This window comes from Spermophilus citellus (genome assembly GCF_964194105.1).
Source record: "Spermophilus citellus genome assembly, chromosome: X".
NCBI lineage: Eukaryota > Metazoa > Chordata > Mammalia > Rodentia > Sciuridae > Spermophilus > Spermophilus citellus.
Window position 1 is genome coordinate 30,060,772 of NC_138190.1, and position 14,792 is coordinate 30,075,563.

The window sequence follows — 14,792 nt, forward strand, 5'->3', positions numbered from 1 at the left end:
GTGGTACAATAAATCCAAATGGTTATATTAAAGGGTAGTATTATCAGCACATAAAATTTTCCTTTAATTATTTTACTATCAAACTTCATTTTAGCAATATATGAATTTAAAATAGAAAATTTATCAGTTAGACAATGTCATTGTACATTGTTTAATTGAAAAATGAAAGGTTAATTCAGAACAATATAAAAGTTTTAAAAACAAAAGACTAGAACCTAAAACATGTGATTTACAAGATAATCCTTTAAACATCAAAGAACAGATATAACCCAATGACAAATATGAAAAAAAACAATGCTGAATATGCTTCTATAAAAGTTAAGGTCCTTTAAATTAGGACACATGAATAAAAACATTAGAAGGTGATATGAATCATTTCCAAACTGTTATGCCACATTCATTTCATCATTCAACAAATAATTATGGAACATTTGTTTCCTGTGTCATTAAACTAAAGTGTTTATTACATAAAGGTAAATAAGACACTGTCTTTGCCTTCAGGGCACCCATAATTAAAACAAACAATTGCAATTAATAAAAATAAGTCTTATATTTAAAAAGCTATTGCAAATAAAGGAGTTGTCTGGTCAATTAAAAAAGAAAAAAAGAGGGTCAGAAAAAAAATGATTTAAAAACCAAGTAGAGCTTTTATTTTCCATATATTATCAAAATGAACACCAAACTCAAGAATATTGGTATTGTAAGAGATTAATTTGTTCCATTTTGTAATATGGTTTTCTGTATATATGTTTGGCTCTTTTGGTTTGCAAGACACATGCTCAGTTTTTTGTTTGTTGTGGTTGTGTGTGTGTGTGTGTGTGTGTGTGTGCATTTTTCAAGGCTAAACAGAAGACAGGAACAATAGCCACAGAGCCAGAACTCGTCTGTAATTGAATTGCCAATTAAATCCAACAGTCTTAGCAATTCAGGCATTGGTTTCTCCTAAGAAAGGTTACCTATTGCTGGTTTATCCTGTAGACCCTGAATATCACATTACTTCTCCTTAGCTGCTCTAATTTGAGGTTCCTGTTACTCCTGGCTTGTACCACTCAATGGCTTGTTTACCATTATCTTAAATTTTAACCACTTACTACTCAGTGTTTAGTGCCATGTTGGGTAGCACTCTAATGCCAGGCCAGCCAATGAAATATCACTCAGCAATAAAAATGTATCAACTATTAATAAACATAACAACATGGATGAAGTGAAAATTCATCAAACTGAGATAAGTCTGACTTAAGGCTAAATACTTCATAAATCCATTTATTTGAGTTTAAAGAAAAGAGCATTTTAGGAATAGAAAGCAGATCAGTGCTAGAGATTGACAATAGTGGAGATTATGAGGAAATATTTTGGGGTGATCAAAGTTTTATATCTTAATTTTGTGATGATGATCATGTGAGTATATGCATTTGTCAATTCACCACTGTGTACCAAAGGAGTGGATTTTACTTATATACACTTAAAATATTTTAAAACATATAAATATAAATTCTTTACCTGTGGTTTTTATACATGCAGTTTCAAGACACAAAACAGGCATACTATAATTTCCTAGATTAAAACACCATAGAAAAATGAAATGTAGATGTATTAAAAACTCCTGCCAATTGATGAAACCCCACTTTATGAACAAAAATCAGAAGTTAAACATTGATGGAAACACGAAGATATCTGCAACAAGGGGCAGGAAAAATTAATCTTGATCCTTTGAGGCCCACATCAAATAGTTTGGAGGGAATGACTTGAGCTGACAGGCACTTCTCTGTCACCCACAATTTGATTAACTCAAGCTGCTAAACAAAGAGGAACTTAAAATAAAGCCTTGAGAAATGACTGAGAATCTCGAGTTAGATCATGGGTGAATATGAGACTTCAAAGGAATATTTTGTATATTGATTTTAAAGAGGTTAACTAATCTTTCTAATATTCTTCCATCTTCAGAAGGATTAATCACTGACACATAAGTAGTTTATTTGAAACACGATGTAATCTAAACCCCCAAATTCTAACTTGAATTTTCCTCTCACTTCAAGCTCCTCGAAGAATTAATAATTGAGGAATTGGGCTGTTTGAGTAAGAAAGTATATTATTTTGCCTCGATACTGGGAACAACTTGAGGGTAAATATCTTCCTCTTCTGTGACTTCTATACAAAGACTCCACAAGACTAGGGAAAAGTTTCTTAACTTTGGAAACTGAATAATATCCAATGGACTCTCTTTTCTAATGACCATCTTAATTTTCTTATGTATACATTTAAACAAAATTTTATCCCAGCAGTATCTGACTATTTTAGAAATGAGTTAAAAAGTCCACTCTGTAATTCTTCCTCTGTAGTTCCTTGATCAGTGTCTAAAAGCAGGTAGAGAAAAATAATAAAGAATGACAATTATTTTAAAAGTGAGAAAAGGGAGAATAATAGTACAACTGATCTACCTAGGCCTCCAAGGTCATGATAAGCATTGATGTTTTCAGAAGCACATATACCTAGTGATGTGCTATGCTTGTAGATAAAGTTTCTAAATGAAATAAACAGCTAAACAGTATAAAGTATATCCTTTCAGCTCCTGTCATGTACATTGTCCTGCTGGGCTAAACTCTAGCTTTTTGTTCATTATTTAACCAGTATTGGTCATACCATTGTCAAGGTATTTTCCTATCCTGGAACCTTTTGAAAATGTTTTTTTTAATAAGAAAATAATAGAAGCATAAAACATCAGACTATTACTGGCTATTAAGTCCTGCATATATGGCAATTGTGATCAATGAGCTACCTTTTCATTTCATTTCATTGTAATTAATGTAATTTTTAGTTAAAATATTTGTAATAGCTAAACTAGAGAACTAACCTAGATGCCTTTCAACAGATGAATGGACAAAGAAAATGTGGTACATATACACAATGGAATATTACTCAGCCTTAAAGAAGAATGAAATTATGGCATTTGCCAGTAAATGGATGGAACTAGAGAATATCGTGCTAAGTGAAATAAGCCAATCCCGAAAAAACAAAGGCTGAATGTTTTCTCTGATAAGCAATGCTGATCCATAGACGGGGTGGAGGTAGGGAAGAATAAAGGAAATTTGGATTGTGCAGAAGGGACTAAGGGGAGGGGTGGGGTGGTGGGGATAGAAAGGACAGTAGAATGAGACAGACATTATTACCCTATATACATGTGTGATTACACTACTGGTGTGATTCAGCACCATGTACAGCCAGAGGAATGAGAAGTCATGCTCCATTTGTGTACAATGTGTTAAAATGCATTCTACTGTCATGTATAACTAATTAGAACAAATAAAAAAGAGTTAAAAAAAAAGAAATGTAGCCTTAGCAATAGCTTGTATAGATGAATACACCAGATTCATTTCTTTTTCTTTTTTTTATTATTTTTATTTTTTATTTTTTATTTATTTTTTTATTATTTTATTGTTGGTTGTTCAAAACATTACATAGTTCTTAATATACCATATTTCACAGATTGATTCGAGTGTGTTATGAACTCCCATTTTTACCCCGTATACAGATTGCTGTGTCACATCAGTTACATTTCCATTGATTTACAAATTGCCTTTCTAGTGACTGATGTATTCATTTCTAATTATCAATCCAATGCATGTTAGTGGCTATGTTGAAATAATCTGAAAGCAGTTTTTCATTAAACAAGTTAAATTCCCTGCAGAGTGGAGGTGGGGGGGGGATATGCATATAGGTCCGGAAGCACAACTCCTTATACTGGCAAAGAACACATGTAAATGACTCACAAGGAATGAGAGGCTTGAAATGATCAGTCTAGTCAAGGATGCCAAATACAATGAAAATTACCTACTAGCATTTTTTATTATACCAAAATTTCATGAAGCATAGGAAAGAATGGGTTGCAACTAAAAATAAATCAAGGGCTTCATTACTGATTTTACATTTTTCCACCATAAAGGTCAACCAAAAGAGCAACCGCTGGCCATGTACATTTCCACAAGAAAACAATAGACAACTTATAGCTATCTATAAATATAGTGGAAGACACTGGGAACAACTAGAAACCAGATAATCAATCTGCCTGCCAGGCACAAATTTATTGGGCAAATTCTCACAGGGTGCACTGTCTCTGCAGAATTTTATATGCTCTTCTCAATGTCTTGCTGAATTGCACTCCTATACACAAAGTAAATCTCCCTGTAAATGCACAACAAAAGTAGAATGATTTAGAATTTTGAGCAAAGTGCTACACTTGCCATCCAGAATATTGTGAACAAACACAATGAGTTTTTATTTCAGTTTTTTAGACCTTATGTACAATTCCTCCAGATGTCCCAATAGGAACATTTTTGGGAGTAGCATTTTAAACTTTATTTACTTGAATTACCTTTTATTTAATTTCTATTTTAAATTTAATTTTTGTTAAGATAATTATAGATTCATATGCATTTGTAAGAAATAATAGAGATTTCTTCTGTAAAATTTTCCAAGTTTACATCCCTAGTACCATTAAAAATTTTCCACATTTCCCTTAATGATAACAGTTTGCAAAACTATAATTTACTATCATAACCAAGATTTTAAGACTTATATAAGACATCTGTATTAGATCCTCAGTTATACCAGTCCTCATTTGTGTTTGTTTGTATTTGTCTATGTGTGTGTGTGTTTAGTTCTATACAATTTTATCACCTATGTAGGTTCATGTATCCACAGTCACAGTCACGGTCACTGCTTCAATATAAGAATCCCTTATCTTTCCCTTTTATAAACCAACCATACCTGGCTCTCTTCTCACTCCATACCTAACCACTGATATGTCCTCCATTTTCAAAATGTCATTTGAAACACATAACATAAAGGAATCATGTGCTTGTAACCTTTTGGAAATATATATTTTCACTGACCATAATTCTCTGGAGAATCACCCATGATTTTGCATGTGTATCCATCATTCATTCCTTCTCATTGTTGAGTAGTATTTTATATATGAATGCATTGTAGGTTGTTTATTCATCCCTTGAAGAACAGTGGACTGTTTCCAGGTTTGGGCTATAATGAATAAAGCTGATATTCATGATATTTACATTTTGTGTGCAAATAAGTTTGGGTTTCTCTAGGATGAATGTCCATAACTGCAATTAGTGGGATGTATGAAACTACATGTTTGGTTTAATAAGAAAATATAAAACTGTTTTCCAGAGAGGTTGTAAAATACTACATTCTCATCAGAAATTTATGACTTATCTAGTTGCCCACATTCTCATTAGATTTGATGTTGTCATTAGTTTTTACTTTAGAAGATAATAATATAGTGTTCTCTTATCAACTAGCTCAGCATCACATATACTTCCCATCTCGGTAACTACCCAATATAGCTATAACTTAATTTTTTGGATGAACATTCTGATTTTATGTTTATATATATATCTCAATAAGTGATATTCACTTTTAATCCAAGTAAGAGGTTATTGTTATTGTTATGCATAACCTTCCACTTTCTAAGTAATTAACATTTTTGTTGTTTTTAGTTTGATTCTGTGCTTTAACAGTAATTTATTTCCATACCCCCCTTTCTTATTCCAAGAAGCCCTAATAGTCTAAATTACTTCTTGACACATTCAAACTCAAAAACCATTCTATCACTTCAATCTTCATGGAGTCATCTCTCCTATGGCCTCCATATATATGGCACATAAATCTCTGCCTAATGTTGGGGCAGCACAGAAGGCTCCATTTGTGAGCTCCGGCCAGGGTATAAAGGCTCCTTGGTTTCTGTGTAATACTGGGTTCTACTGCAGTGGGCCTAGTATTTAGCTCCAAGGCAAAATCTGGCACTATCTTTCATGCTCTATTTTCCAGCAAGTAGAGTCCTGCTCCCCTCTCTGCTGCCCAAGTTTTGGTCAAGGGTTGCAGAACCAGTCACTTAGCCCTCCATTTTAGTCAGCATTTTTGTTGCTGTGACCAAAAGACTTTATAATAACAATTTGGGGCTCATGGTTTCAGAAGTTCAGTTTATGATTATCTGATTTTCATAGCTCTTGGCCTTAGGTGAGGCAGAAGGGCATGGAGGAGGGAAGCAGCTCAGGACATAAAAACCAGGATGCAAAGAAATAGCTCTGTTCACCAGGGACAAACTATCAACCCCAAAGGCATGCCTCCAGTGATTTATCTCCTCTAGTCACACCCTTCCTATCTATAGTTACCACCCAATTAATTCATTTCAGTAGATTAATCCACTGATTAGGTTCAACCCTCATAATCTAATTTTTTCACCTCTGAAAATTCTTGCATTGTCTAACACATGAGCTTTTGGGGGACACCTCATATCTAAACCATAATACCCTGCCTTTCTAATGTAATTCCATTGGCTCAGTCTGTAGTTACTGTAGTGGAGGCAGCAGTTGTAGGACTCAGCCTAGCGCTGGGTGTACACCATGGTGGGCCTGGTATTGGGTTTCAAGTATAAGGCCTAAATTTAAATATTTCTCTTTCCCAAGTAGGAGGTATCTCTCTGTGCTACTTGGAATTGCAGGAAGAGTGACATTGGCAACTATTTCCTTCTTGCCTTTTTCAGTGAATTTTTGCTTATTATGATACTAAAACCAGATTCTATGATCTCTCACCTGACTTTCTAGTTGTTGTAAAAGTAATGTGGTGTGTGAATAACTGTTCCAATTTCTGTGGATATAGGGAGATGATTGCTGAAGGATCTTACTCAGCTACCATCTTGCCCTGCTTCCTATTTCTGCTTTGAATTACTGTTATATAAAATTTCATATGTTATTTGTCCAAGTAATTGAATTATCATGCAGAGTTGAAAAGGTTAAAAAAAAACCTTAGGTGAACATTATTCAATATAGAAATTAGAGAATTTAGAGGTAAATATGTGATGTAGATTGATGTTAGGATGCTTCATGTGAAAGTGACATTTTCAGTTGATAAAAGAGTAGATTAAAAAATTTAAATTTACCTAAGCACAGCAGACTGTGACACTCTTCCTTAGTTGATGGGAATACCAACAGAACAGAAACAACATTTTTCTCTAATTGATATGTATCATTGTATCTTTAGGTTCTACACAGAAGTCCAGACTTGGGCTATTCTTCTCCCTGAGAATAGACAAAATGGAATTCTAAAATTTCCATCTTTTTTTCCCCCAGAGACTGTTTAGGAGGCTATGCATGGACTGTGGTCTTGATTCAGTCAAATTCTGTGACCCACTGTGTTCCTTTCAATGTTATAAAATTGTCCTGCTTTAGGGCTCAGGGATATAGATGAGATGTGTACTATGACATGATATAGGGATTGGCATAAAAAGTCCAGGGGTGATTCACATCTCCTATTTGTTAAGCTAAGACAAACTATTGAAAGAGGATGCAGATGTTTTTAATCTTTGGCTTCCTAAGAATTTTGCACATAATAATCACCATTAGTACTACAAACACTATTTTCAACTATTTACAACAACCATTTCAAGAAACTTGTCAACTTTATTTTATATTACTTACAAATCTCTTCCTCCTTGTAGAAAGAAATAATTTACTTATCATCTTGGTACCATGAAAATCTTGTAAAACTGTTATGGGAAAGATTTTTTAAAAGTACTTAAGTCTTAAAAGATTAACTGGTTGGAAGTTGGAGAGGTCATTCATCTCAGAGTGAACATCATGTGTGTTATCAAGGAGGAAATGAAAACACCTGATATGTTTTGAAACTCTGAGATCATAGTAGAGGAAGGATGAGGAGAGAGTAGGCATTGCACAGTGTAAATTCAAGCCTGTTGAAAAGGTCTTCATCTAGCAATTAAGATGTTGGATCCTCTATCTTGAGTAACTTTCATTTCACAAAAGAAGAAGCTTATACCTGGTGTAGTTAACAAAGTCCCTAATACCTCTGTCCTCAGTATATTGTTCCTGGAGCAGCAGCATTGTTATCACCTGGGAATTTGTTATATGTATAGATTCTTAGACTCTGCTCCATATATACTGAAATGAAATTGGCATCTTAACAAAGATCCAAAGGATTGGTTTTAGTGTGTGCATATATGTGTAAAAAGAAATATGTCTCATAATATACATACCATTTGGTCACTTTTCAAAATTTAATACTGTGTAATATATATCTTTCTATGTCAATACAAATAAATCTACATTATTATCAATCAGGGGTAGACTGTAAATTATTTTACCCGACCCTATTGATTGGTTTTCATATCAATCTAAGATTCTGGTATTATAAGCAACACTAATTGAGAAATGCTGGTCTAAAGGCCATTGAGCAGGACACTTAGGGACCCTGACTCTGTTTCCACTGAAATCCTCCGTTTCTGTAACATCTTCTTGCCTTAATTGACCCCATGTGTAAATTATTTTATTGATCTTAAAAGCTTGGTCTGAAGAGAGGTCCAGGAAAATGCCCACTACACCAAATGCCATCATAAAATTCTGCCAAACCACGACAAATAAGTGAGCAGTTTCTGTGTTTGGGGCTGTCGTAACATGTCTTTCCGTTGCTCTGGTGACACCTGCCACCCCGGATTCTTTTGCCAGGCACCCGCGGCTTCTGTTTCAGTAGCCAACTCGCGCGACTTGCAAGTACACAATGGAGGAAGGGATAATGCGCCTGCGCGAGCCCAAGCGCTAGCTCCGAGTCCAACGGTTGCCTAGCGATGGTCGCCTAGCAACTAGACCAAGTTTGTCTTGGGTCGGCCAAGTCCAAAACTATTTGTCCACTATGGAGAAGTCAGCCATGGACATTGAAAGGGCCTCCCCTATCCCCTGGGACACAGACAGCCAGAAGAAGGACGTTCAGCTGCGGGTGACCCCGTCGGAGCTGAAGTTCCTGAACACGGTGGCTGGGAAAGTTTACCGCCTCCCGGTTACTGTACACAATCTCGGCCGTTGGAACCAGAAGATAAGGTTTCAAGAGCCAATTAAACCACAGGTGACACACTGAGAGGTGCTGGAACCAGGACCTCTGGAGGGCGGGGACTCTGAGAATGTCTTCTCACCTAACACTTCCCTTTGGCCCAGCAGTGGGCTCCTGAGGAGGTGGGGGTAGGATTGAACTTCCCCAGGTCCGGTAGTTTAGCAGGTGTTTCTATATGTGCTGCTGTACCCCCACTCCCCACCCTCTTTGCTTGAAGCTGACCTAGAATCTGTTTCTTCATCCCGAGTTTGGAAAGAAAGGAAGGGGTCCTTTGACTACTTGTACGAACCCCGAATCTGTGCACCTTGGCTTCATGATTCTATAGTTGCCTTAAGCACCATGAGAATAAAATTCTCTATTAACCCTTTGAGTCATAAAGTATTTGATTTCTCCAGAACTATGGAATTACTGGAAAGCTTTTTTTTTTTTTTTTAATTTCACATATTAACAAATGTTTGTTGAGCACATATTATGTAACAGTCAAGAGATGTGAGGAATACTAACTGGACAAATTGCTGCTCTTGTAGGACCTAGAACCTAATGGGAACATTTTAGTACAAGTCTGTCCATCATGAATATTAGTGTTCTGAGAGATTGACTCTGTCTTCTGACTTCAAAGTGGACAGAATTTCATATCTCTTTCTGTTATTTTAGATCGTATCTGTGAATGGGTGTCTATTAGTTCACAAGACTTTTGATATAGGAAATGTATAAGTTTGGATAAGTAAGCAATAAATAACTGGGATTTTTCAGAAGATATTCCTAGTGAATGCATCTGAATGCATAAAAGATGTCCATAATTTTAAAGTTAAACATAGGCAAACCTGTTAGTGACTAGGAGAGCAATAAAAAAAAAAAAGATTTTCATGTTCTGTTTTCTATTCTTCAAAAAAAATTCAGTGTTTATCTACATGGATATGCACAAATCTCAAAGTAAAGCTTGTTGGATTACTGTGTATATGTATATACTCATGAAGCCACCACCTGTATCAAATCATTAAATATATCTAGCACACTAGAAGGCTGCTAGTGCCCCTTCCCTACAGTACCTGGAGTAATCACCCCATGGAGGTGATTAACAACTATTCTGATATCTAATAACACAGATTTGTTAGATATCTGAATATCTATATATTAAGTATGCACTATGCACCATATACAATGTTGCACATCATCTATTTGTAGGTAGCTGGTAGAAAAAGAATACACAGTTATTATTTTCCAGGGACATACAGTTGATAGTTCTGTGCTTGATTTCAATACTATTTTTCAGTTTCCCACTATCCATTTAATACTGCTTTGCTAATTTGTGTGGCCTCTGGTTTGGTTAAGCCAGTCTTTTTCGTAATTTCTCCCTCTTGCCTATGGCTCAGACTTCCTTTTCTTTTGACTCACATTTTTACTTCCCTCATCTACAAGATCCTCCTGCTCCCCACTTTCCCAAATCTCATCCACCTTTTAAGGTCAATGTGAGGTCTCATTAATTGTCATATCTCCCCATATTATTTCTACCCTCCAGGATACCTATTGCATTTACTAACGTTCCTTATATTTTGGACTTGAGTCTCAGTGACTCTTGGTAAATGTTAGTTTTGCCTAATTGGTCATCTCATAAGCTGCTAAGAGTAGGATGCAAAGCATTTGGCTTTGAATAATTAATTTCAATATGATCTCTATTGTTACTGATTGAGGGTGAAGGAGGAAGGTATTAAGTTTTACAGTCAGGTAGATTAGTTGTTATGGCATCCTCACTTCTGAGTGACTTTAGATATTGGTTTCACTCTACAGTCAGAGTCAATCTGTCTGCTGAGAGCCTTAATATCAACCTCATGGGACTTTAAAGTGTATTGAGATAATAGATGTATTGAAATAATAGATGCTTGACACATCATAAGTGATCAACAGTTATCAGTTCTCCTCTTTCTACCTTAATATTTTCCTGAAGCTAGCAAATGTTTTTTCCTCTTTGGTCTATTCTTTCTTTCTGTTTCCTCCAAGTTATGAAGCCCAGGTCCCCATGCAGAAAGTATATGAAATATTGCGTACTTCCTGTATTTAAGATACATACACATGTGTGTACACAATGTGTGTATGTACATATGCATGCAGGAATAAGTTCTGGTGATCTACTAAAACAACTAGATGACTATCGTTAATAATGTATATTTTTAAATTGCTAAGAGAGGATTATGAATGTTCTCATGAAAAAAAAATGAGTCTGTGAGGCAATGCATGTTAATTAGCCATATTTGCTCATTCCACAATGTATACATGTATCAGAACATCACATTCTACCACATACATATATAAAATTATTATTTGTCAATTAAAATAAAATTGAAAGATTTTTGCTTTTAGGGCAGGAATAAGGACTATGATTTGATAATAATGTACACTCCTATCTACATTTGCTCACATTATGTTCTTTTAAGGAGTTAAGGTGTATAATCTGGGGGCTGGAAATACAGCTCAGTGGTAAATGTGATTCACTGATAGAGTGCTTGTTGAATCTTTTTTTTCCCCACTGAAGTTCAAACTGATGTTGACCAATCTGGATAAGGCACTTGCTTCTGGTCTTCATATGACAGCTATGGTGGAATATCATCCTGATAAAGATGAAAACACATTCGACCAACTACATATTTCAATAGGAAATAAAGTAATAGAAGTTCCTCTAATAGGGTATGTAATATTCATAGTCTGTATTTTCTCTGACTTGTATCTATTGTTTTCATATAGCTGAACTTGAAAAAAAAATTTCTAGAAAATTGTAGTGTTTACAGCATTCTCTAGTATTTTTATTTAAATATAAGTATCAAATAATTGAATGTTATTAGATTTTTGCAAGTTTATATTCATATTAATTTCACAGTATTGTCATATTCACTTCACTGAATTTTAAATAGGGCAGATTTTTGGCTTAAAGGTCAAAATGTTGCTCTGTTGAGATTGTTTGAAAAATGTGGATGAGAGCTGGGGTTGTGGCTAGTGGTAGAGAACTTACTTCACACGTGTGAGGCCCTGGGTTTAATCCTCAGCACCATGTAAAAATAAATGAATGAATGAATAAATAAATAAATAAAGATATTGTGTCCATCTACAACTAAAAATATTTAAAAAAGAAAAAATGTGAATGAATATAATGGATGCAAGTAATTGATTTGAGATTAATTTTGATACACATTATTTATTTGACAAAGATGAATAATGATTCTTTTTCTCTTTTTGTACTTGAAAAAGTATATTTTGGCCCTAAGCAACTTAGTGAGACCCTGTCTCAAAATAAAATATAAAGAGGCTAGAGATGTGACTCAGTGGTTAAGTGCCCCTGGGTTCAATTCCTGGTCCCAAATAAAGCATATTTCGGTTTATTGTTAAATTGCCCATTAAAGTTATTGTTTAAATTTAAAATGGTTTTATTTATACACACACACACACACACACACGATCTTCCTTTACCCCAGCAAAATGTGGTTCTATAGGTATTATTCTTTTGTCTATGTTTATCTACCACTTTAAGATTTAATATTGGAATATTTTCTATTATATAGTTTTAGGTGTATACTTCTTAATAATTTCCCTTAAATTTTTTCATTAATATAAACTAAATTTAGATCTGCAATTATTTTGGTTCTCCATGTTATTGAGAAGTTCTGATTTAACACACAATTCCATTCTACCTAGGAATCAAATAGTTTACACATAGTAGGAAAGGTATTAATTATTGCATGCATTAAGTTACTTTTAAATTTTTAAGTAGGGCCATTTTTAGTGTACTTTTTATTTTGGCATAACCATGACAGTGGCACTCAGATTTGCTTGCTTATTCTGTGTATGGAGAGAAGGGTTGAGTATGCCTTTGGTCTTGAAAAGATTTTGTCTTGTTCACACAATGTATGATGTATGAGAGCATCAGAGTCCATTTCTCACCAAAGTTGCAGCATAAACACAGCATTACCCATTACCCTCTTTATGTGTGGGACAAGACTGAAGGAAGGTGTATGTGTGTGTGTGTGTGTGTGTGTGTGTGTGTGTGTGTATGTCACAGAGAGTTGCTGTTGTATGTATTTTTGATTCAGATGATTGAAAATTCACATTCAATTACATGAAATAAAACAGAGCCCTTGTGCATTTTTTCCAGTTTGCCCCAATTGTACCATTTTGCAAAAGTATAGGATAATATCACAATGGAGAAATAGACATGAATATGATCTATCTTATTAAGATTGCCATAGCTGGGCTAGGGATATAGCTCAGTTAGTAGAAGACTTGCTTCACATGCATAAGGCCCTGGGTTCAATCCCCAGCACCACAAAAAGAAAGAAAAAAAAAAAGATTCCCATAGCATGCTTGAACTCCTGTGCATGTCTGCTTGTCTGTGTGTGTCTGTCTTATTAAGTGCTAAACAATTTTATCATCTACCTAGGTTCAGATATTCACCACCAGGCAAGACACTGAAAGGGTTCTAATACCATAAGGATCTTTCCTGTTGCTTTATTACAGCTCCACCTACCTCACTTTTGCCTCACATTTGCCATCCCTGAAACTGTGGAAACTGTAATCTGTCTTCCACTTTGAAAATTTGTTTCTTCAAATAGTTTGTATAAATTAAATTATGCAGCATATAATCTTTAGGGATTGGCTTTTTTTTTTTTTCATTCAGCAAACTCCTCAGAGATTCAGCCATGTTGTTGACTATATTTTTGTTCCTTCGTATTACTGAGTACTATTCCATAGTATGGTATGTATATACTGCAGTATTTATTTATTTATTTATTTTTCCATTTTCATGAAAATATTTAATGTGCTATATTATTTGTCATGGCATTTCTAGGGAAAGGGAACATTTTTTTAATTCGACAGTTTTTTTAAAGCATTGATCTTTTGAAGAATAGAGACTGATAGCAGTTTTTAGTTATTATAAGTACACTGCTTTAATATTCTTGCACAAGTTTTATGTGAACATAAGTTTTCATTTCTCTGGGAAAATTCCCACTAGTGCAATTGCTAGGTCATATGGTAATTGCATATTTAGTTTAGTAGAGAATCCCAAATTGCATCCCATAGTGGCTGTACCGTTTTGCACTCCAATGAGCAGTGTGAGTGATACACTTTGCCCACATTCTTTCCAGTGTTTGTTGCTGTCACTATGTTTAAATTTTAACCATTCTGACAGATAGTGGAATCTCATTGTAGTTTTAATTTGCATTTCCCTGATGACTGATAATGTTGAACATAAATTTTCATGTGTTTTTTCTGTCATCTGAATATCTTCTCTGATGAAATATTTGTAAATTTGTTTTGCTCATTTTAAAATTATATTGTTTATTTGTTTTATTAAGTTTTTACAATTTCTTTGTATTCTGGATACAAGTTTTTGATGGATATGTGGCTTGAAAATATTTTTTCCCAGTCTATGAATTGACTTTGCATCCTTTCAACATAATATTTTGTACAGCAATATTTTTTTTCTTTTTAAATTTTGATTTCAATTTATCAGTATTTTAATGGTTCATGATTTTAATGTCAAGGCTAAGAACTCTTTGCTTAAGCCTTGATCATGAAGATTTTCTGCTATTTTTAAGTTTTACATTTAGATCAGTGGTACTTTTAGAATTATTTTTTTGTATGAAATGTGAAGCTTATGTAAAAGTTTCTCTTTTCCCAGTAGATATCCAATTGCTTTGACCCCCATTGTTGAAAAAGCTAACCTTTTCCATTGAATTGATTGTGAATCTTTGGAAAAAAAGTCAGTGGAGGGGCTAGGAGTGTTGCTCAGTGGTAGAATGCTCACCTAGCATACTCGTGTTCAATTCTCAGTCTCTCTCTCAAATACACACACACACACAAAATCAGTGAGCATATTAATGTTGATTTCT

General features: G+C 34.5%; 1 protein-coding gene across 1 annotated transcript in view; it reads left to right on the top strand.

Annotated features, from left to right (window-relative positions):
* Positions 1-8,718: 8,718 nt before the first annotated feature.
* The window catches only part of CFAP47 (cilia and flagella associated protein 47), a gene marked incomplete at both ends in the record, with an annotated part of 427,079 nt that continues 421,005 nt past the window's right edge, over positions 8,719-14,792 (top strand). Inside the window, 2 exons of the mRNA XM_081278126.1 lie at positions 8,719-8,928; positions 11,444-11,595. Of these exons, the coding sequence (XP_081134252.1) occupies positions 8,719-8,928; positions 11,444-11,595 (362 nt within the window). The remainder of the gene's footprint in view (positions 8,929-11,443; positions 11,596-14,792) is intronic.